The sequence below is a fragment of the Leuciscus leuciscus genome (genome assembly GCF_965113295.1).
Source record: "Leuciscus leuciscus genome assembly, chromosome: 4".
Lineage (NCBI taxonomy): Eukaryota > Metazoa > Chordata > Actinopteri > Cypriniformes > Leuciscidae > Leuciscus > Leuciscus leuciscus.
Window position 1 is genome coordinate 21272265 of NC_138728.1, and position 21288 is coordinate 21293552.

Genomic DNA, 21288 nt, shown 5'->3' on the forward strand with positions numbered 1-21288 from the left:
CTTGACTCGGACTCGGGATAGGCGGTCTCGTCCCCATCACTAGTCCACTAGAATACATACCACTAGAAAATTTTAATTTGCTCTGCATGTCCTAACTATGATTAAAAAAGTCAGGGTGGGCTTAACATGTTGATGACAGAGCAGCACTGTTGAAGCAGTTTAGAAAAATAGGCAGAAGATGATGCATGTGGTAGGGATTTTTTTTAATGATAGTAAAAGCATTGTCCATATTAAGACGTTAAGACTGCTCCTCTAAACAATTCCCAATCTAGCTTAATCTGTAGGCCTAACTGTTGATTATTACCTGAGGTGATATTAAATCATGAATATGAAAACTGACATGTTTTTATGGTCTTGGTCTCGACTCCTAAAGACTCGGTCTCGATTTGGACTTGCTTCCTCAAAGACTCGGTCTTGACTCGGACTCGACTGAATTTGAAAACCAACGGTCTCGGTCTCGACTCGGACTCGACCCTTCAAAGACTCGGTCTTGACTCGGACTCGGCACAGGCGGTCTCGTCCCCATCACTATCGCCAACTACTGGCCTGGCATGAATAATACAGCATTATTAATCGTTTTCGTGGATCTGTGTGAATGGGGATCATTTTGACAACGTTTTCATCTGCACGCGAAAAACGCAAAGGAAAAACTAAGTATGACTTTGATTTAGACATTATTCTTGTCTTTTTATGAGTATTTTTATGGCAAAACATATAAAACACCATATATTATTTACAGAGAGAAAATTAACTTTAGACAGAGATAAAAGTAATAATGAATTAAAGCAAGATGAGCCATTAACAGCATAAAAAACACGCAATGACACCAACAACTCACTTTTTTACAAATAATTGCAGGTCGCAACAGGTTTGCCATGCTTCAACAGTTTTTCAGCTACTGGCAACCCAGTGCCCTGTCAGACCGTTTTGGCGTCCTATACTCAATGTACCAGTTAGTCATTTGTAGGTACTCCTTGGCCATTTCATGACTTAATAATTGACAAAGGAACTATGACGTCTATGGTTGCCAACTTCAGCAAAGGAAAATAATGGACAATCTGCATTCTTAATTGGAACAGGAAGGCAGTTCCCAATCCTGGTCCTGTACATTCAATAACATGTGATATGAACATTTTACATCTACTTTACAACTGTATTCCATTATATTATGTAATTAAAATAAAATGTCTGCTATTCGATATTCCGTGTGTTTTTTATTAAACACTAACTTGCACTAAAACCAATTCTATTGCCAGTTGATGAGGTCAGATGACCTTGTGTGTTCCATCACCAATACCATAAAAGGGCAGCTACATCATCACATCCCCAGTTTTCCACTGAAGGAAGACGTGCAGGAATGCCTGGAGTATGACAAGACTCCTTCCCTACTCAGGGAACCAGGGTTATATGCATAACTGAGATGTTCCCTTTCATAGGTAACTCAACGCTGCATCAGCTGATGCTAAGATGAACTGCATACTTACAGTACAACATGCCTGGCTAACAAAACTGTGAAATGGCACGTTTAGCACAAGTTTTGTGAGCACATGAATGAATCAACCCAGAAGGGCCTGAGATCGAATTCATATCTACAAAAACTAAAGAATGTGCGATGTATAATCTGCCATATAAACAGCATATAAAGACGCACCCTTAGATAGCGCCCTTAGTTGGCCCTAACCAACAACAGAACCAACTTTAGGGGCAGAAACAGAAAGGGTCAGGTTGGGGCAACTTGTTTTCCGACAAACGGAAGATTGGCAGAATGTTTGAGGAAACTGCTTAAAATCGGTATTATTTCAGCAGTTACATTTGTTGCCACATTTACTTATAAATGTACCATTCCAAGAAAAAGAAAAAAAATATTATGTAAAAAAATGTACGGAGCCACATATTAAAGAATGGAGATTTATTCTTTCAAATAGAGAGACAAACTTTGGATCATGAAACAGATAGTACAGTAGAAGAGAATAAAAATTGCTATGGAAAGTGACATTGTTTTCCATATGGTCCGTGGTTCTGGTCACTGAATTTATTAATAGTTCTCCACCCATTTCCGTCTCAGCAATGTCTCCTGAATTCCCTGGAAGAGTTACATAGCGATGTTGCGGTGCTCACCGCTAGCCTTCAGTATTGGTTGCTTCTGTTTTTTCTGTGGTATCAGTTTTAGATCCATCATGGTGGCGCTTCTCTGGGGCCTGTAGTTCAATTTCATGTTGTTTGCTGGCTGTTTGCTGTAATGCTTTGACCTCTTCTTTACTAAACTGCTTCCGCAGCAGCACGATGACAGCAATGATGAAGAAGTAGGAGCATCCCCTTAAACATGTGGTCAGGCTCAAGAAGATTACTCTGAAAACACGACACCAAGGTTTTTGCACAGACATCCAAGGTTTTCCAAATGTGAGCTTTAGGACTTTGTTTAGTAAATATCCAATATATCTAAATGGGCATTTAAAGATGTTATAAGCATCAGATGCTTTTTCCCATATTTGATACTAATAAAGACAATGGCATATAATTACATACACAAATACACACCTGTACATATCTGAGTCGTACATACGACAGGCTCCTCGCCCCCCGCACTTCTTCATTCCCCATTTTAAACACGCTGAGTCAATGAGAGCTCCAAAATATACAGGAGCAGGAATACCACCTCCAGAAAAATATTAGACATTAATGCAGTTTGCACAAAACATAAAATGCATTAACTGTAAAATACAGTACAATATTGCCTAGCTTATAAGTGTGTATACATGTATGCTTTCTCGCCTTAATAGCTAAAGTAACACTGAACAGCAATGAACTTAATATTAACTGTACCTAGAGTTCGCATCACAAGAGTTTGAATACCCAATGCCAGTGACTTCAGCTCAGGTGTAATGCATCTAAAAACACGTTATATACAGTAAATACATAACATACAGGGATGGAATTTTAATGCATGAATAGTTAAAATAAAATGTACATTTAATCTGTAACACTTTAGTTTGCGGAACACATTCACTATTAAGTACATCTTTTGCCTCAATAAACTCCTAATTTACTGTTTATTAATAGTTAGTAAGGTAGTTGTTAAATGTAGGAATGGATTAAGGGATGTAGAATATTGTCATGCAGATTAAGGCATTAATATGTGCTTTATAAGTACTAATAAACAGCCAATATACTAGTAATATGCATACTAATAAGCAACTAATTAATCGGACCTTAAATTATAAAGGTCCAAATATCTAATATATACTTATTATATATGTGTTCACACACACACACACACACACACACACACACACACACACTAAATATTAAATACAATGCACCGGTTTCACAGACAAGGTTCAAGCCTAGTCCCAGACTAAAACACACGTTTGAGCTGTTTTAACTGAAAGCAACTTGTATAAGCAACTGATATATCTTAAAATATTTCACTGCCATTGTTTTGTCTCAAGATAAACATCAGTAATATTTTTCTAAGGCACTTTTATAAAAGATACTTAGATTTCCTAATTAAACTAGAGCCTAATCCTGGCATAATCTAAGCCCTGTCTGTGAAACCAAGCCTATATGTATGTATCATATTTTACAAGTTTATTATAATATTATAATATTATAAAAAATAAAAATAAAATTATAGCTAAGACACATTTCTCAATCCTTTGGTCACTTTTTCAAAACTCTTCACACAGTTACTAACCACATTTCAGCTTTGCACAGCAGTTCAAAGCACTAGACCTAACAAAACACTTACATTTATGCATTTGGCAGACGCTTTTATCCAAAGTGACTTACATTGCATTCAAGATACACATTTTACATTTTGTCAGTTCTTGCTTTCCCTGGGAATCGAACCCATGACCTTAGCGTTGCTAGCGCCAACGCTCTACTGTTTGAGCTACAGGAAAGCATTCTGAGACACTTCATTCATGTCTCAAATAAACTCATACTTCCATAACACTGGCAAAGATTTTCATCCACCAAAACAAAGTTTGTCACTCATAAAACAACAGCCTGAAAAACAGTAACAAAAGGTACCATTATGAAAGTTTTTTTTTTTTTTACAAAGCAAGAATGACACTCTACACACTACGGTTTATAATTCACTACAGTGCATTGCATGGTCTATGTTTACATTGTAGTACAAGAAGTTTAACTGTAGAAGTTTTCCTCTTTTGTATACTGTACATGGTAATGAAATTGAAAGACTAACACCTGTGTTCAGCTACATCTAATTGTTTTGATAGTATTTAAGTTTTAAATTCGGAAACATATTTCAATATGGGATTACTGTAGAAATGTAGCAAATTGCTGTCTTATTCATTTTTGCACTATGTTAGGTTTTGAACTTAAGCTAAACAGTTTTGAAAAGAGTATGTAAAAGTGCAAATTATTCTGTAGGTTCGTAGAGTTTTGGTGGTGTTTGTGTCTAAGTTAGAAAAAAATTCATGTAAATTGAAAGATGTCGTCACTAAATGAATTTTGTGCCAAAGCAATGATAAATTATCCACAGTTTAGCCCACATAAACTGCTGTTGTCCTCACTGTGAAGAGATTTGAAAAAGTGACCTAAGTATCAAGAAATGTGTCCTAGCGATTGTAAAAAATAAAATAAAAAACTGTAAAACTATTTCTACCACATTCTTGCCTTACCAGAGATCAATAATTAAATTCTATCCTGGTGGTAACTGACCGTATAGTGATCATGAATCCAGGAGTAGTGCCCAGAGAGCTAATGAAGGAGCTGAGGACAGTTACAGCCATGTAAGAGGTGAAACTCCGGGTACATGCTGGCCCACGGGGACACTGGCCCAGAGACACAGATCTGCTGCCCTCTACTGGTGAGGGGGTTAAGACACAGCTGCAGTTCTGGAAAACCTGTGAAAAGCAAACGTAAACGAGAAGAAAAAAATACCATGTTTGTTCAAATTACAGTATGTAATACAGTTCTTGCAATACTCCTTTGGTGCCTTGGATTTAGAAAAGAGTTTAAGAAAAATAGATCCAATTATACTAGAGATACCGTGTTTTTGCCGTGTCCAGTGGAGGCGGTGCATCCTGCCAAACAGGGCGACACGTATGTAATGCCACTGTCAGAGCACACAGGATCCCATTCAGTGGTAGAGCAGGAACAGTTCTGGTTACACTGAGACATAAGGGAGCGCTCATCATAAAATGTATCAGGAGTCCTGGGGAGGAATTCTGAGATTGGTGATTGTTTCCAGATTTGAAACACAGTGGCTATATATTCCGGCTGAGAGCCAATGTTCACTTATAACAGTGGTTCTCAATTGTGTTTTCAACCCACTGTCTGCATTCGAAATCGCTAAAAACATTATGTGACAAAATAAGTATGTCAGAATTCTCTAAACTCATTAAAGAAAAAGTACCTGGATTACCTCTTCCGGGGAGATTCTGAAGTGCGCATGCGATGGACACTTTACTATCCCATGAGGCCACGGGAGAGGATTTATGAATGGCAGTGAAGCGACACAACTGATGCTGGTAGGTAACATCATGATAATGAGAACATAATGAATGTAGAATTTCCATACTACACAGATTCATACTAGAACATACTTTTTTAGTGGTCGTGAAGTAATTGCTTATTTAAAATAAGTCCCTTCTCAAGAGAGTATGCGATTTTGTTTCATCTATTGTCAAAGATTTGAACGTGAGGAAGTGAATTAGATTTGAGAGTGTATTCCTCCGCACCCCACACATTTTGAGAACCACTGACTTACAGAGGTATACAAACATTTTACCCATCGTAGGACACAGTGAACCCCGCCACAGGCAAATTGTCACACTTTGTGCCGAAATGGAGGAGGAGGAGAAGGAAGGCAGAGAAGGAGGTGATGAAGGAGAGCTGAGCCCCTGCCACAACGCTCAACTTGTATCTTTTCATTAACAAACCACCCAAAAATATTCCCACGGCAACCACAGGCAGGATCAGGACACCTGCGGGACACGACAGGTCTTTAGTTTCAATTAATGTCAAGCCTGACAAACTTCTGTGTGTGTGAGTTATGCTGTATGCTTGGGTTTCTTGGGTTCGGTCTGACAGATGAATTTGCACCAAAATACTGTAACTGAATTTGACAAAAGATATGAGAAGTCGAAAAAATTATCAAAAGTTTTACTTCAAATTACATGTTAAATCATGTTTTAATAATCTTTTGTCATGCTTTAAGGAAATATACTATGTTGATGTGTTGACAAACATACTAAAGCCATGTAAAGTACTTGATTTTTACTGCAGTGTGTTATTCAATAGTGTACATTTAAAGTTAATTTATTATAAAATGTACTGGTAACACTTTATAATAACTGCACGCTATTAATCATTAGTTAAGCATTAGTAAACAGTAAATTCATCATTTATAAAGCATTAATATACATTAATAAGCAGTTTATAAATACAGTTATAAATGCTGTATTCTTGATTTATAAGCATGTCTATAATGTGTTTAATAATTGTATTTTCTTAATTTATTAATGATCACTTTATCATTTTTAAATGAAGTATTGCATTATTTACAAACCGGTTATTTAGGAGTTGTCAGTGGCTAATAAGATCACTTAGAAAGTGTAAGTAAATGTAGTAGATTCAGGTAGTTATAAAGCATTTAGTAGTGGTCAGTTAACTATGTTTGTGAGCTAATCTAAAGTGAGGACTAGTTATGCTTTGTAAAGCATTTACAAAGGAGATTTAAAGACTCAGTTTTCTTCTAAACAGAAAAAGTAAACAAATACAACACAGCGATACAGAACATAAAAATATTAACAGCCTTTAAATCTTCTTTATAAACGCTTTACAAAGCATAACTAGTCCTCACTTTAGATGAGCTCACAAACATAGTGAACTGACCACTACTAAATGCTTTATAACTACCCGAATTAACCCTGAATTACAGTAGAAATACATGTTAATAAACCATTTATTAACACACTAAGTAACTATTACTATATGTCTGAATAATAATATGTATTTACACAGTTTATTAATAATTTACTTACACTTTCTAAGTGATCTTATGAACCACTGACAACTCCTAAATAACCGGTTTGTAAATAATGAAATACTTCATTTAGAAATGATAAATTGATCATTAATTAAGTATGAAAACACAATTATTAAACACATTATAGATATGCTTATAAATTAAGAATACTGCATTTATAATTGTATTTATAAACTGCTTGTTAATGTCTATTAATGCTTTATAAATGATGAATTAACTGTTTACTAATGCTTAACTAATGATTAATAGCGTGCAGTTATTATAAAGTGTTACCAATGTACTAATCTGCAAGTTTATCATTACACATGGGTAATTACAAATATATTTAAACACATGACATACAAGTTTCATAAGAAATGGCTATTAGTCTACCATAAATGCTTTTCAGTACATTTTACAGTACTTTAACCATATTTCAAAGACAACAAAAGTAATTATGCAATTACATATGAAGATGTACTCAAGTCTTACTTAAGTGGGTCAAAAATCATTCTAAAGTTCAGCTAATTGCATTTAATATCAATAAAAAAAATTTTAATTGATTTGCGATTAACACAATTAATTGTTCAAAAACATTACATTCAGTTAAAAACTTGTAGCAGATTTTAAAGTAATATATATATATATAAGTTATAAGTACTCTTTTTTAAAAGTATGCTAAAGTGTACTTATTTCAAAATGAATGAAATATAAAAGATGTACATCAAATTCCATATATAAACTGGAATAACATTGAGAAAAATAACAATAAAAGTTTGCATGTAAAATAATTGTTTCAAAAAGTCAGATTTGCCACTAAACACTAATATTTTATTCATTTGGTTTTTCTGCCAAAAAAAAAGCTATTTGTATTATTATTATTATTATTATTATTATTATTATTTTATTTTGGTATATCATTTATGTATTGTTAAATCTAAATCTACATTTTAAATCTAAATCTAAATATTACATTGAATTACATATTTTAAATGTATATTTGGAATTCAAAATGGTAGTATCCATTAATACTGTAATAATGTAAGTATCCATTCATAACCCCAATTAGGCACCAGACACTGAACAAAACAATCAACGGCCTGGACATTTACATGAAAAGACTTCTTACCAATAAGGAAGTTTGCTCTGGACGCAGACTGGCCAAACTGTTGCTCCATGTACTTGGCTTTGAAGGTGAGCAGTCCGATGAAAGAGTTGAATTTCAAAACAGTCCCACACAGCAACAGGAAGTATGCGGGAGTGCACAGTAGTCTTTTCAGGGAAGGCAAGAATCCTTAACATTTACAAATAGAATACAGAGAGTGAGATTTGCATAGATGTTAGCTTAACTTCAGATAAAACATGTGATCATCTTTAAGACCTGTTTAAAAGGTACCTGTCTTGCAAATTAGAGTGACTCCTGGTGAAGTACTGCTATTTTTAACATGAATTTGTTAGTTTTAAAGAGAGAAGGGAAAAGGGATAGAAAAACAAATAGTTCAAACAATATTATTAAAATGGTGGAAGGAAGTTGCCTTTTGCAATGTCGGACAGGTTCATTGAGTTTGTGGTTGGGAGGACAGGTTGCTCTTTGTTTCCCTGATCCATGGTAAAGTTTTCCTTCCCTTCCTCTCCTTGTTTGGTTAAAGACCTGGGCAGGAACCAAAAAGGAATACCAGAAAGTAGTAAGATGGCAGATGACACGAAGAAGCCAAGCCACCAAGCGCCAACCCAGCGCGCATCCTGTGGAGTAATGGTCACGCTGTCTGCAGGAGAATGAGGGAACACAAATGAAACTATATGAATACACACAGCACTGCTGACACTAATTAAACTGTATGCTTACCAACACTGACAAATCCAATATCCACATACAGTCTGGCACACATAGAGCCCAGTATGAATCCAAACATGGGACCCAGCAGCATAATGGTCTGAAGACATGCTAAAAATCAAAACAGAGTTTTTAACTAAACATTTCCAGAAAAAAATATTATTATTATTATTGCGCTGAGTTTGCTCTTCCCTTGTGAAAAAGTATACTTTAGCATACTTTATACTTTAGTAGAATATACTTAAGTGTGAAGTAAATGTAATGTTTTATAGTTTATGAAAATGTATTATAGTTTAAATTTATAATAAATGCAGTTAGCTGAACTTTACATGCAATTTCATAATAATTACTTCTTTTGACTTTTAAATATGGTTACATTTATGGAAAATAAATGTAAATAAGTGTACTTCTTTACAGCACAACAAAATATTAAAACATATTTTAAATGTACTTCAAAGTAAAACTTTCAATTTGACATTATTGCATTTAAGTGTGTTAATAAAAGTGTACTCTCTTTATGTACACTTACAGCAAGTGGCCTTTTTATTTCAGTGCAGTTTTTGTAAATATACTGAGATATTTGAAGTACACTACAAGTGCACATTCAATACAATTAGGCTTTTTTTTTTTTTTTTTTTTTTTTTTTCACAAGGGTTTAAAAGCTCACAAACACAATAGCTGACATGCAGAGATAGCTATAAAATGTATGCGGATAACATAATCCAGATATCGTTTTTTGTTGTGCTAATGTAATTTATTCTATGCTGTAACACAATAGAGTTTCTGACCTCTAGTAAAAAATTAAAATAAATAAAATCTCCAAATTTTACTTACAAATGTAAAATGCTGAGTTTTCTGCTTTTGCAAAGTCATCAATGTAAGATATGCCGAGCGGTGTGACTGGAGTCTCTCCGATTCCTCTGAGCGCATTACCCAAGAACACATAGATCCACATACTAGATCCAGAGTCCTTCACGCAGTCTATGGTTAAAATTGTAGAAATCATGTCCATGAAGTACTTAGAACTTTCAGTGTGTGTTTGTGATCATGGTCAACTCTGTTTCAATAGAGTTTTGAAAGAAATGTATAAGTTGAAATTTTTTGAAGAAAATGTGGTGAGCAGTTTGACAATTGTTCAAATCCTGGAACCTAAGATGGGTTCTTATTTATTTATGCTCCGGGGCTGTTGAAAGCTTGATTCTGACTGGCTGATGCTTATTCTAAGGTGTGCATTTATTTTTCAGGAAATGCACAGCTGCTGGAAGTAGCATTTAGATGAATATGTAAATATGTGCTGCACGCTTTCCTCTAAATAACAAAATAAGTATACAACAAAAGTGGTGAGAGCTTATCATATGAGTCTAATCATAGCGATGTGGAGATATTTGCACAATCTCGTCTGGCACTCCAGTCTAAGACCTATATCAGGCTATGGGGTAAATGTAAAGCAGTTACCTGTTCCAATGTTATTAGAAGGCTTGATGTGTGCATTTGAATAATTGTTTGGAACCATGGGATACAGACAAGGAGATATACTGACAGTCTTGTTTAAAGAGCCTTGCATTACAGAGTCATACTTGTACCTGTAGGAGTATAACCGACAGGGAGAAAGAAAGAAACATGAGAAACTTTATAAGAAATGATAAACTAAGCTAACTGTGTTTAGAAATAATATGCATGTATGAATGAATTTACCGCCCCATGAAAAAGTGTGGCAGTCCAGTGAGAGCTGAGCCAATGGCCATGAGGAAACAGCCCATTCCTATGAGCCGTGGCCTGTGCAGTCTCGCTCCAAAATGACTAACCGCTGCCAGAAAGAGCAGGTTACCTGCAGAAAAGCATCCAGAGAACAACCAGTTAATCAAGAAAATGAAAATACACAAAGCATTAAGCACACTAATTTTAGCATGATATGGACAATCCATGGTCCATTCACTGATCCTTGTATTGTGCAACCCAGGCTCATTGAATAAAGTGCCTGTGACAACGTTACTGCAAAAATGACACTATGTTGCTTCTTGCACATTTTGTGACAATTTTATAGTGAAATGCCCACATAGTGGTGCTTAAAGCATGTTCAGTTTTATCCGAAACAGATGAACATGAAAATGACAACATTTTATTACGTTGGTTGTCATGTGTATCATGGCAGTTTGGAAATGTAATGTCCAGTTAACGGTGCTAAAAAGTGTTGAAAACAACGTGTGACCTACATTAAACCATATACCCTAAATCGACCTGACATAATTATAGCAAACGCAAGATAAAAACAGATTTGCTGAAGCAACTATGCCATTTTAGCTTGCTTTTACAAGCTCTTTTATCATGAAGTGCAATGCTGTACCAGGTGAGCCTTGGAGTTTACAACATCAGAAAAGCTATACCTATGCAGATGGTTATGTAATGCAAACGTATTACTTGTATTACTTTACAAATCATGCACTACAGTAAAAGTGTTTTGAGGTTATAACATAGTATATAATGTTTTAATAAAAAAAAAAACAATGTAGGTAGAGTCCTGGTTTTCCAATGAGCCTATGTTGGTAGTTTTGGACAATATCTGGCACAGTAGGGGGAAAAAAGCCCTATTCAGATTTTTTGAATGTTTTACAACATTCCAAAATAAAATGTTAAAATACTTAAACCTTTTTTTATTATTATTATTTTACACTAGTTATGATTTTTGCCAATAATAGGCCATTTTTTTTTTTTTTGAGCCATTGTGGGATCCTTATACAAACCCATTTCAAAACTTCCATCGACGAGGCCCACAACAGAGCTGGAAAGGTCAAATCTCCTCTCAATCTGAGTGATAGTGCTTTTCATGTAGGTCCCACAAAGAGATTTGGAGAAGTAGGCGATGGATAGGGCCACAATGAAAATCTTGAAGAAAAGTTACAATGGAAAGAGAACTGATTTATCAGACTTGTGATAAATACTAGACAGTAATTAAATGATCTTTATTCAAATTAAGACTGATTCAAATTACCACATACACATATTTTTTATTTATTTTTTATTTTTACACCCACACTCAGTAAAGTATAAGTACCTTTAGACTCGAGCAGCAGGAGTCTTTTGGGGCCTCTTTTTCTGGAATGCAAAGGTCTTGTTGGCTGGTCGGCTTTCCATTGTCCTCTGCAGTAGGCTCAGACATTTTGCTGTCATGATATTATCAAACAATTATATTTTAGTATTTTCGGTCAAGCTTCACCTCATTAGATTGTATGCTATGGAAGTAGAATAATGTCAAATGTTTTTGAAATAAAAAGCCTGTTGAATTGCACTACTTGGAAAAAAAATAGGCATTGCATTAACCATGCTTGCATTTTAATGCATTGTATTTTTAGTGCTTACATTTTTATGGGCTGAAATTCAACATGGTTGAATATTTAAGCTGTGAATATTTCAATTAAAAACATTTCAAACACATTTTCATTATTAAAAATTCAATAATCCATATTCACCTTTCATATTTCACTTCCAAAATATTCAAACTGTTTAAAAATACAACCAATAATATTCAACAGGCAATTTTCGGTCCATTTTATTTCGCTTTGCAAATTCACTTCCACAAATTCAGTAGTTCAAATTCGACAGTAAATTCAACATTGACGTCCAGGAACTGCAGGAAAAGCAGTAGATTGCCGAGCATACTCTCCATCTGCTGTTAGTCGACCTCACCACCATCAGATGGTGCAAAAGCGCGTGTTGAAGACCAGCAACAGTTAGAACAAGTCGTTCATTCATAAAACTCATTTACAGCAATGTAAGTGTATTTGTGATTATTATGACGGCTGTTTATGTTAAATTCAGTGTCTTCACGGTTACTTTTCCTGTGTAGCCTACATGCATCTTTCTCTACCGTGAACGAGATTAATGTTATTCCCCGATGCGGATGTACAGATCCAATGTTACATTTTTGAGGTTGACATATATTTCTCTTGGTTGTTTAGTTGCCTTAACTTTATATTGTGGATGTGCTGCATGCAGGCTATTAGGGTTTCCCTCAATACTTAAGGATTCCCCTGCTGGACATATACAACACTTAACGTAGCTTAATGGACTACAGTGATGTAAAAGACCAAACTCGCAGGCAAGCAGATGGACTCAGAATAACGCGCAAAGCTGCTGAGCGTTTCCCAGTGATAGATTGGCATACAGATGGCTTGATGTTGGACATTCGCACATTTAGGGACCGTCTCTATATACGACTTTGGTATACACGTTTCTAACTCCGATAGCATTTGAATAGAACGACTTACAGTCATAAAACCAACTGTAAAGTGTTCATTTAGTGTCAGGCATAATGCGCACCCTTTGGATTTTTGATATTTATTCAAATAAATTGAAGTTTGCTATTGAAGTTAGAAACGTGTATGCCAATGTTGTATGCAACTTTAGAGACGGTCCCTAAATGTGCGAATGTCCAATGTCAAGCCAATTTTTACATTTAGTCATTTAGCAGAAGCTTTTATCCAAAGCGATTTACAGTTAAACCAACAATAGGAGGACAATATGCAAGTGCTGTGACAGTTTAAGCTAATGCAATACAATACACGTATGCATACTGTGTTGATTTTATGCCAGTATATCACGAAACGCTCAGCATGAAACTTTGCGCCTTAAGTTCATATTCTGAGTCCATCTTCTTGCCTGTAGCCTATATAATAGCTACAGCCTACTTCCCTAATAAGGTGCAAGATTGGTCTTTCATATCACCGTATCAACGGAAGGGAAATCCTTGAGTTTATGGTATTGAGGGAAACCGATTATAATTCTGTTCATGGTAGAGAAAGCTGATGACATGTAGAATACACAGGGAAAGTAACAATGAAGTTATTGAATGAAACATAAACACAGCTTTTGTGTGTTTATCATCTTTTCCGCATATACTGACACAGATAATCATTTTCATTTTATGAATGAATGTCTTCGTCAACAACACGCGCTTTTGCACCATCTGGTGAGGTAGACTAACAGCAGATGGAGAGTATGCTCGGCAATCTACTGCTTTTCCTGCAGTTCCTGGACGTCAATGTTGAATTTACTGTCGAATTTGAACTACTGAATTTGTGGAAGCGAATTTGCAAAGCGAAATAAGATGGACCGAAAATTGCCTGTTGAATATTATTGGTTGTATTTTTAAACAGTTTGAATATTTTGGAAGTGAAATATGAAAGGTGAATATGGATTATTGAATTTTTAATAATGAAAAGGTGTTTGAAATGTTTTTAATTGAAATATTCACAGCTTAAATATTCAACCATGTTGAATTTCAGCCCATAAAAATGTAAGCACTAAAAATACAATGCATTAAAATGCAAGCATGGTTAATGCAATGCCTATTTTTTTCAAGTAGTGCAATTCAACAGGCTTTTTATTTCAAAAACATTTGACATTATTCTACTTCCATAGTATGCTGACTTTTCTGCATTTCAGTTAATTAAGTTAAAATGTATGATTATTGTAACTTTCCCTTATTTCTCTGAGTTTAACAGTTGCTTTATAAATCCTTCTCCCTTTAATAATATTCACAGGGTAAATCCACAAGATTACAACCAGGTACATACAACCGCACATTGACATTCTGCTTGACGTACATTCACGTGTATGGACGAGACCAGACAAAAGTGAACTGAGCACACACAGTAGTCCGTTACAGATTTGCACAAAACTTTTAAGATATTTTCTAAATGTTGATAAAAAACTTTTGCAAAATGACAGCGTTTCCATTAACCGATGTTATGCAACTAAAACATAATTTTTTCATCTCGCGATAAGTCATTCCAAAAAATCATGACAATAGATGTTGGTAGGTTTATGTACAATGAACAAAATACACTGAACACAACACTTTTGTTTTTGGCCCCATTTAAAAAAAAAAAAACAAAAAAAAAAAAACAGTCAGTATCTGGTGTGACCACCATTTGCCTCACGCAGTGCAACACATCTCCTTCGCATAGAGTTGATCAGGTTGTTGATTGTGGCCTGTGGAATGTTGGTCCACTCCTCTTCAATGGCTGTGCGAAGTTGCTGGATATTGGCAGGACCTGGAACACGCTGTCGTATACGCCGATCCAAAGCATCCCAAACATACTCAATGAGTGACATGTCCAGTGAATATGTTGGCCATGCAAGAACTGGGATGTTTTCAGCTTCCAGGAATTGTGTACAGATCCTTGCAACATGGGGCCGTGCATTATCATGCTGCAACATGAGGTGATGGTCATGGATGAATGGCACAACAATGGGCCTAAGGATCTCATCACGGTATCTCTGTGCATTCAAAATGCCATCAATAAAATGCACCTGTGTTTGTTGTCCATAACATACGCCTGCCCATACCATAACCCCACCGCCACCATGGGCCACTCGATCCACAAAGTTGACATCAGCAAACCGCTCACCCACACGACGCCATACACGCTGTCTTCCATCTGCCCTGTACAGAGAAAACCGGGATTCATTCGTAAAGAGAACACCTCTCCAAAGTGCCAGAGGCCATTGAATGTGAACATTCGTCCACAGTCGGTTACAACGACGAACTGCAGTCAGGTTGAGACCCCAATGAGGACGACAAGCATGCAGATGAGCTACCCTGAAACGTTTTCTGACAGTTTGTGCAGAAATTCTTTGGTTATGCAAACCGATTGTTGCAGCAAAATCAAAACAAAAATGTGTCACTGAGCACAAAACTAAGCATCTGCAATGGCCATCCCAGTCCCAGACCTGAACCCTATAGAAAATGAGGGGGCTGAACTGAAGAGAAGAAGCTCCAACATGGATCTGGGAATCTGAAGGATCTGGAGAGATTCTGTATGGAGGAATGCTCTCTGATCTCTTGTCAGGTGTTCTCCAAACTCATGAGGCATTATAGGAGAAGACTCAGAGCTGCTATCTTGGGAAAAGAAGGTTGCAAAACGTATTTAATAAAAGGGGGCAAATAATTGTTCCCAACGTGTCTTGGAGAAAAACATTTATTTCATAATGTGATTTTCCCCCCACTTTCAGTTATTTTACTTCAATGAAAGGTTAGATTTTTGCTATAAAAAAAAAAAATATATATATATATATATATATATATATATATATATACATATATATATATACATATATATATATCAAAAGGATTAAAAATGCAGATTTCTTTTTTACCGCCATTTTTGATCATATTTACCAAGGGGGCAAATAATTCTGACCAGCACTGTATATCCCAGCAAACCACACTAGCCATTATTTTTAATCGAAGGAGACGTAGGCGTGTTATCCAAGCATTAATGGCAAGGAAAGCCCCTTATACTTGGGAGCGGCACATATGAGGTGTTTCTTCCTACTGTCTGCTTTAAGGTCTTGATAAATTGTGGCATTTCTTTGTTGTTTAGAATCCAGTATTCCTGTGATACTTTTGTCTTTTATGAGTTTAATAAAGAACTCTGTCTCATGTTTTAACAAAACATATTTTTACTTTGTCAAAACAAAACATACAAAATGACTTTTCCTTACGCCAGGGATATGAAAGCTTCAGCTTAAGTTCTGTCAGGAAGACTCAATTACTCCGTCACTTATTACCTTCATTACTATCCAATCACGTCTTTATACTTTTCGTATAAAAGATCGGTACTTACGCATGCTTGAGTTCGCAGATGCCGACGCGACAACAACTTCCACCCTCCCCACCACCACCAGGATGGTCCTGTCCTTACCTCCCAGGGGGGGTCGGCTGCGCCCCTGCCTTCGTCTTCAGGCAGGAGATGCAGATCCGCTACCCTCGGATTACGAACTATGGACGGGGCCTACGCCAAAGAACTTTATAATAATGCTTGCTGAGCTGTCAATAAATGTATGCTTCGTTACATCATTTTATCTCCCGAGTCTTTCTGGTAGAACTGTAAATGCGATTTTTCCATTTTTCCGTTTCCATTGCAAAATGTTCCTTTTCAGAATTGCCTGAAAATTGCCACCTCATGAGAGGTGTTGAAGGTCTCCACGCCACCCTGGGGATGAGTGGAGGTGACAGAGCGGATGGAGGTGGACAGACAGAGAGCCGAAGGAGTGGAGTGACACTGAAGGTCCCTGAGTCCATGACGAGCTGCAGAGACGACCCCCGGGATGGAAACAAGGTACCGGAGGGCTGAGATGGAACTGGAATGACTGAGGGCTGAGGCATAGCTTGAGGGAGGGCAGAGCCAAATGGAGCCATGGGGTGGAGGGACTGAGAAAAGCGAACTGCCAACAAGTCTGTGGCGAAATGATGGCGATGTCTGAGCTAGGTAGAGCCAATGGTCCGAGGGAGTCCAGCAGAGCTGAGAGCTCAATGGTTGCTGGAAGGAGAGAAGGCGGAGGAGCCAGGGAGATGGGCCGAGGTGGCACGCCGGGATCTGAGGCCGGAGGTGGAGGCATAGGATCTTCACGCCTAGGGGAAGCTGGCTCACAGCGGGCCCCAGGTGTGGCCGCGCTACTGAGAGGAGGCTGATGAGGAACTAAGGGGCTGATGGGAGACAGTGAGGGCTGGGTAGCAGGTGTGGCTGGGGACAGGAGAAGGAGGAACAGATGAACTGGCAAAAAACAAAACATTCTTGGCAAAAGTCTGGAGAGGAGGTGGGAGAGGGAGGCTGGGCCAGACCAGTGAGTCAAAAATAGAACAGACAGGCATGGGAGAGATTAAAAGGGGAAGGGGTACTTCCTCTCCTAAATCAAAAAAACTGTTCATAGTGCGGGCCAGAAACGCACTCTCTGTGGAGGGAGTATGGACGGAGATTCATTATCTCCTCACAAACTCCTTCAGATGCAAACCTGGTCAGACATGCGAGGCGCCTAGCTCCAGCTCCGGGGCATGTTTAGCTCAGCCATTCCTTTAATCGCTGGCTTCTGCATCGTGGTCGAGGCAGGCTCTCTGTCTGCTGTGGGCTCATGCTGCCACTCCTTGCCATCCGGTGGCTCCTGGTTGGGCAATGGGAGTGGGGCTGGTGTCGTTGTCGTAGGGTTCGACAGTGAAAGGTGATCCACATGATGCCAGCACCCACTCCGCACAGTGGCAGTTGTGGTCTAATGTTCGGACTTGTAGAGTCGGACTTGTAACTCGAAGGTCGCGGGTTCGCGTCTCAGTACTGGAAGGTAGGTGGGGGGAGTGAATGAACAGCGCACTCTTCCACTCTTATTACTCTCAACTAAGGTGCCCTTGAGCAAGACACCTAACCACCAATCGCTCCTCAGGTGCTGCAGCAATAATGGCTGCCCACTGCTCCGGATGTGTGTCCAAGGCGTGTGTTCAATACTCACTGCTGTGCGTGTGCACTTGGATGGGTGAACTGCAGTGCACAAATTCCAAGTGGCTTAATATCACGTCACTTTAATTTTCTCTTTCCCTCGAAGTCCTTCCCTGGACAACTGTGCCTTAGTCGATGAAAGAAGTCGTACAAAGAAGAATGAACAAAGGCAGTTGTCCGGGAAGCTTGACTGATGTGCTAGGTCGAGGAATTCTGTCACATGTGCCTCGAGGGAGTGATTTCCCTGCTCAAGGCACAATAACAGGAACGAGGGAGAGTCCACGGTGACGGGAAAAATAAACACGAAAACACTGACACAAAACAAAACAAAAACACACCGTAATCTCTATATTAACACTTTTGGGTCCAGTCTTCTTTCACGGCTTTGCTGCATACAAAGGCCTAAAGACGAAGATGAAAGGTTCAAATATTTAATAATATCCACAGGGTAAATCGACAAGATTACAAGCAGGTACACACAACCGCATGCTGACGCACATCCACGTGTATAGACGAGACTGGACAAATGTGAACTGAAAGGGTTAGTTCACCCAAACATTTTTATTCTGTCAGTAATTACTCACCCTCATGTTGTTCCAACCCGTAAGACTTTCGTTGATCTTCAGAACTTTGGTGGTGACGTACAACACAGAAGCGCTGCGCTGTTACACTATGTGAATTCACTCAGAGGCCCACACAGAAGAAAATGAATAGTTTAATAAAGTCGTTGTTTATTTTATGTTATTTTTGCGCACAAAAAGTATTCTCGTTGCTTGATAAACTTATCGTTGAGCCACTGTAGTCACTTGGACTATTTTAACAATGTGTTTACTAACTTTACTACTCCTCCATAGGCTTCTATGAGATCGAAACTTGCCGGCCCAGGCAAGTTTCGATCCCATAGAAGCCTATCGAGGAGTGATCCAGCTCTCAGATTTAATCAAAAATATCTTAATTTGTGTTACGAAGATGAACGAAAGTCTTACAGGGTTGGAACAACATGAGGGTGAGTGATTACTGACAGAATTTTCCTTTTTGGGTGAACTAACCCTTGAAGACACAGGAATGAAGTACACAGACAAACGAGGTGATTACAGGTTACACAGCTGATTTTGATAATGAATCAAATAACTATATTGACATTTAGTGACGGGAAATGGTGCAAACTGAGTCCATATGGTGATATTGTGACAGACATGTTTTTGGCAGTCTGGTGAGAAATTCAAAAATGAACACTGTTAGTATTAGATATGCACTAATTGAATGTTCCAATGCTGATTATTGTCCAAATATCAAACAACATCAGCTGATACTGATCATTTCTGCTTTATGAATCACTGAGAATTAATTATACAACATCAAAAAAATAAAATAAAAATATATATTTGTAATTATTTATTTTACATTTACAGTGCTTACCATTTAATTTTAATTAGAAAATGTGATAAACAAATCACAACTCTGCTGTAATTTTTCCAGAGACATTTTATTCAGCATGAGTTTGTTACTTTATTATTGATGCATTTTTCTGCCCCCTATTGGGCATAATTGGCCCTGCTCTTTAAAATAATTGGCCAATGCCTCATTTTTGGCCTACACTATATGATAGGACGATACATTAGTGCATTGCTAGCTAATACAGTGAGCAATTAAAGGCTTATTTTAAGAAAGAAATGTGTAGGAGTTAAGATTCCGAGGAATTACTTACTAGCCTTTACCTATTTTCCTAAATTATTTGCACATTAATCGGAACATTTAATAAGATTCAAATATCACCATGTACATGAAAAGGAATTCTTCAATAACAAGAAGCTTCTAGTCAAATCCAAGTTTAATGGGCACTGTCTCAAATTTCAAAACAGTTGAAACTTCATTCAAATGTAAAAGGAATTTTAAAAAATCATAACTCACCTTATATTTAAACTTTCAGAAAGACTGAAATATTCCAATCTTTGCAGCAGGCAAAGGTTAGCTTCTGTTCTGTTGCTCCATCTTCAGAATAGTTGAAAGGGAAGACAAATACAAACATTTTAAATACAAATACTACCACTATTACTACTATTACTACTTCTACTACTAAAAATAATAATAATAAATATATACGAATAAAAAAAGAAACAAGGAAAAGCCAACCTCGTGAAACAGAGAAAGCCTTTTACTGTGTTTTCATGACTTACTCAGATAATCCTCTCAGAATTAGTTTGGTTTAAATCTCCCCTCCCAGTCAGAAACTTCAACCAGCCATTCATCTAAGGCAGAGAAAATTAAAGTTAGGGGGTTCTGAGAAAACAAAGGGACCAAGAGAAACAAATAATGTGCCAAAGTGTGCTGTACCTGACATGGGCAAAGGGAATATCCTCCCTCTTGAAGAGAAGACGTGTTTCTGGGTCTCTGCAAAAGCCTGTGGTTTCTTCTCAAAGCTCATCCACACAAAAGCTCAGCACATTTCTATTCCAACAACGTGCCAGCACAAGAGACACCAACAGCTCAACACATGCTGCTAAAAGAGAGTGGTTTTGCTCCAAGAAAAACTCAGAGCCTGATATTTTACAGCCTTTATTCTCATAACATGCATATATTTATATTATAAGTTATTTTATTTAAATAGGGGACACCAGTGGAAGATTCATTTTAGTTGTTAGCTGCTTTAGATTTTCATCTGGATCAATTCAGGATTTTACATAAATTAAGATAATTAATTTTGTGTCTTCCTTAAAAAGTTTTTAAGAATGGTTTAAACCAGCAGGTTGGCTAAACCCCACTGAGTGTGGTCAGGCCGTGGCCCTGCTGCAGTTGAGCTGGAGCCAGGGAAATGTGCTATTATGTTGCTGTCACGTGCTGTCAGAAATTTCCTACTTCCCACCTCTGAAGTCGTGATTATGAGCTCATCACATTCAGGAACAGGAACCATGGAGGACACCAGATTAATTCTTACCTAATTGGAAAAATCTTTTTTGTGTCCCATTTATTGACAACCATATACACTCATCATGGTAGTCAGCTTGTGGACAATTCTGGAATTTCAGCCAAATGGCTATTTTAATACACTTCAAATGATTAATCATATGTATTGTAAATATGCACAACATTAACGACAAGACAAGATGATGTAGCGGTTGTGGAAAAGCTAAGTGAACCAGTCACAGCAGCAATCGTTCTTCCTTCCGCCATGTTTAAAGTAGGGATGG

The 21288-nt window shown here is 37.3% G+C and overlaps 1 protein-coding gene across 7 annotated transcripts; it reads right to left on the bottom strand.

The window, feature by feature from the left end:
• Positions 1-1908: 1908 nt before the first annotated feature.
• On the bottom strand, positions 1909-21049 carry slco1e1 (solute carrier organic anion transporter family, member 1E1). Of its 7 annotated transcripts, none has more exons than XM_082167403.1 (17): positions 20435-21049; positions 20278-20349; positions 20012-20092; positions 11884-11992; positions 11573-11714; positions 10527-10659; positions 10287-10414; positions 9666-9812; positions 8844-8942; positions 8533-8763; positions 8127-8291; positions 5759-5954; positions 5017-5182; positions 4687-4871; positions 2824-2888; positions 2539-2656; positions 1909-2349 (listed from the first exon to the last, which is right to left on the bottom strand). In XM_082167403.1, exons 4-17 carry the CDS (start codon positions 11986-11988, stop codon positions 2121-2123), a joined length of 2109 nt encoding a protein of 702 aa, XP_082023529.1. In that variant the 5' UTR covers positions 11989-11992; positions 20012-20092; positions 20278-20349; positions 20435-21049; the 3' UTR covers positions 1909-2120. The 7 variants fall into 7 exon arrangements, with proteins under 7 accessions (XP_082023529.1, XP_082023532.1, XP_082023530.1 ...); XM_082167406.1 differs by having other exon boundaries at positions 20234-20349; XM_082167404.1 differs by adding an exon at positions 18439-18502 and having other exon boundaries at positions 20278-21049.
• Positions 21050-21288: the final 239 nt, after the last annotated feature.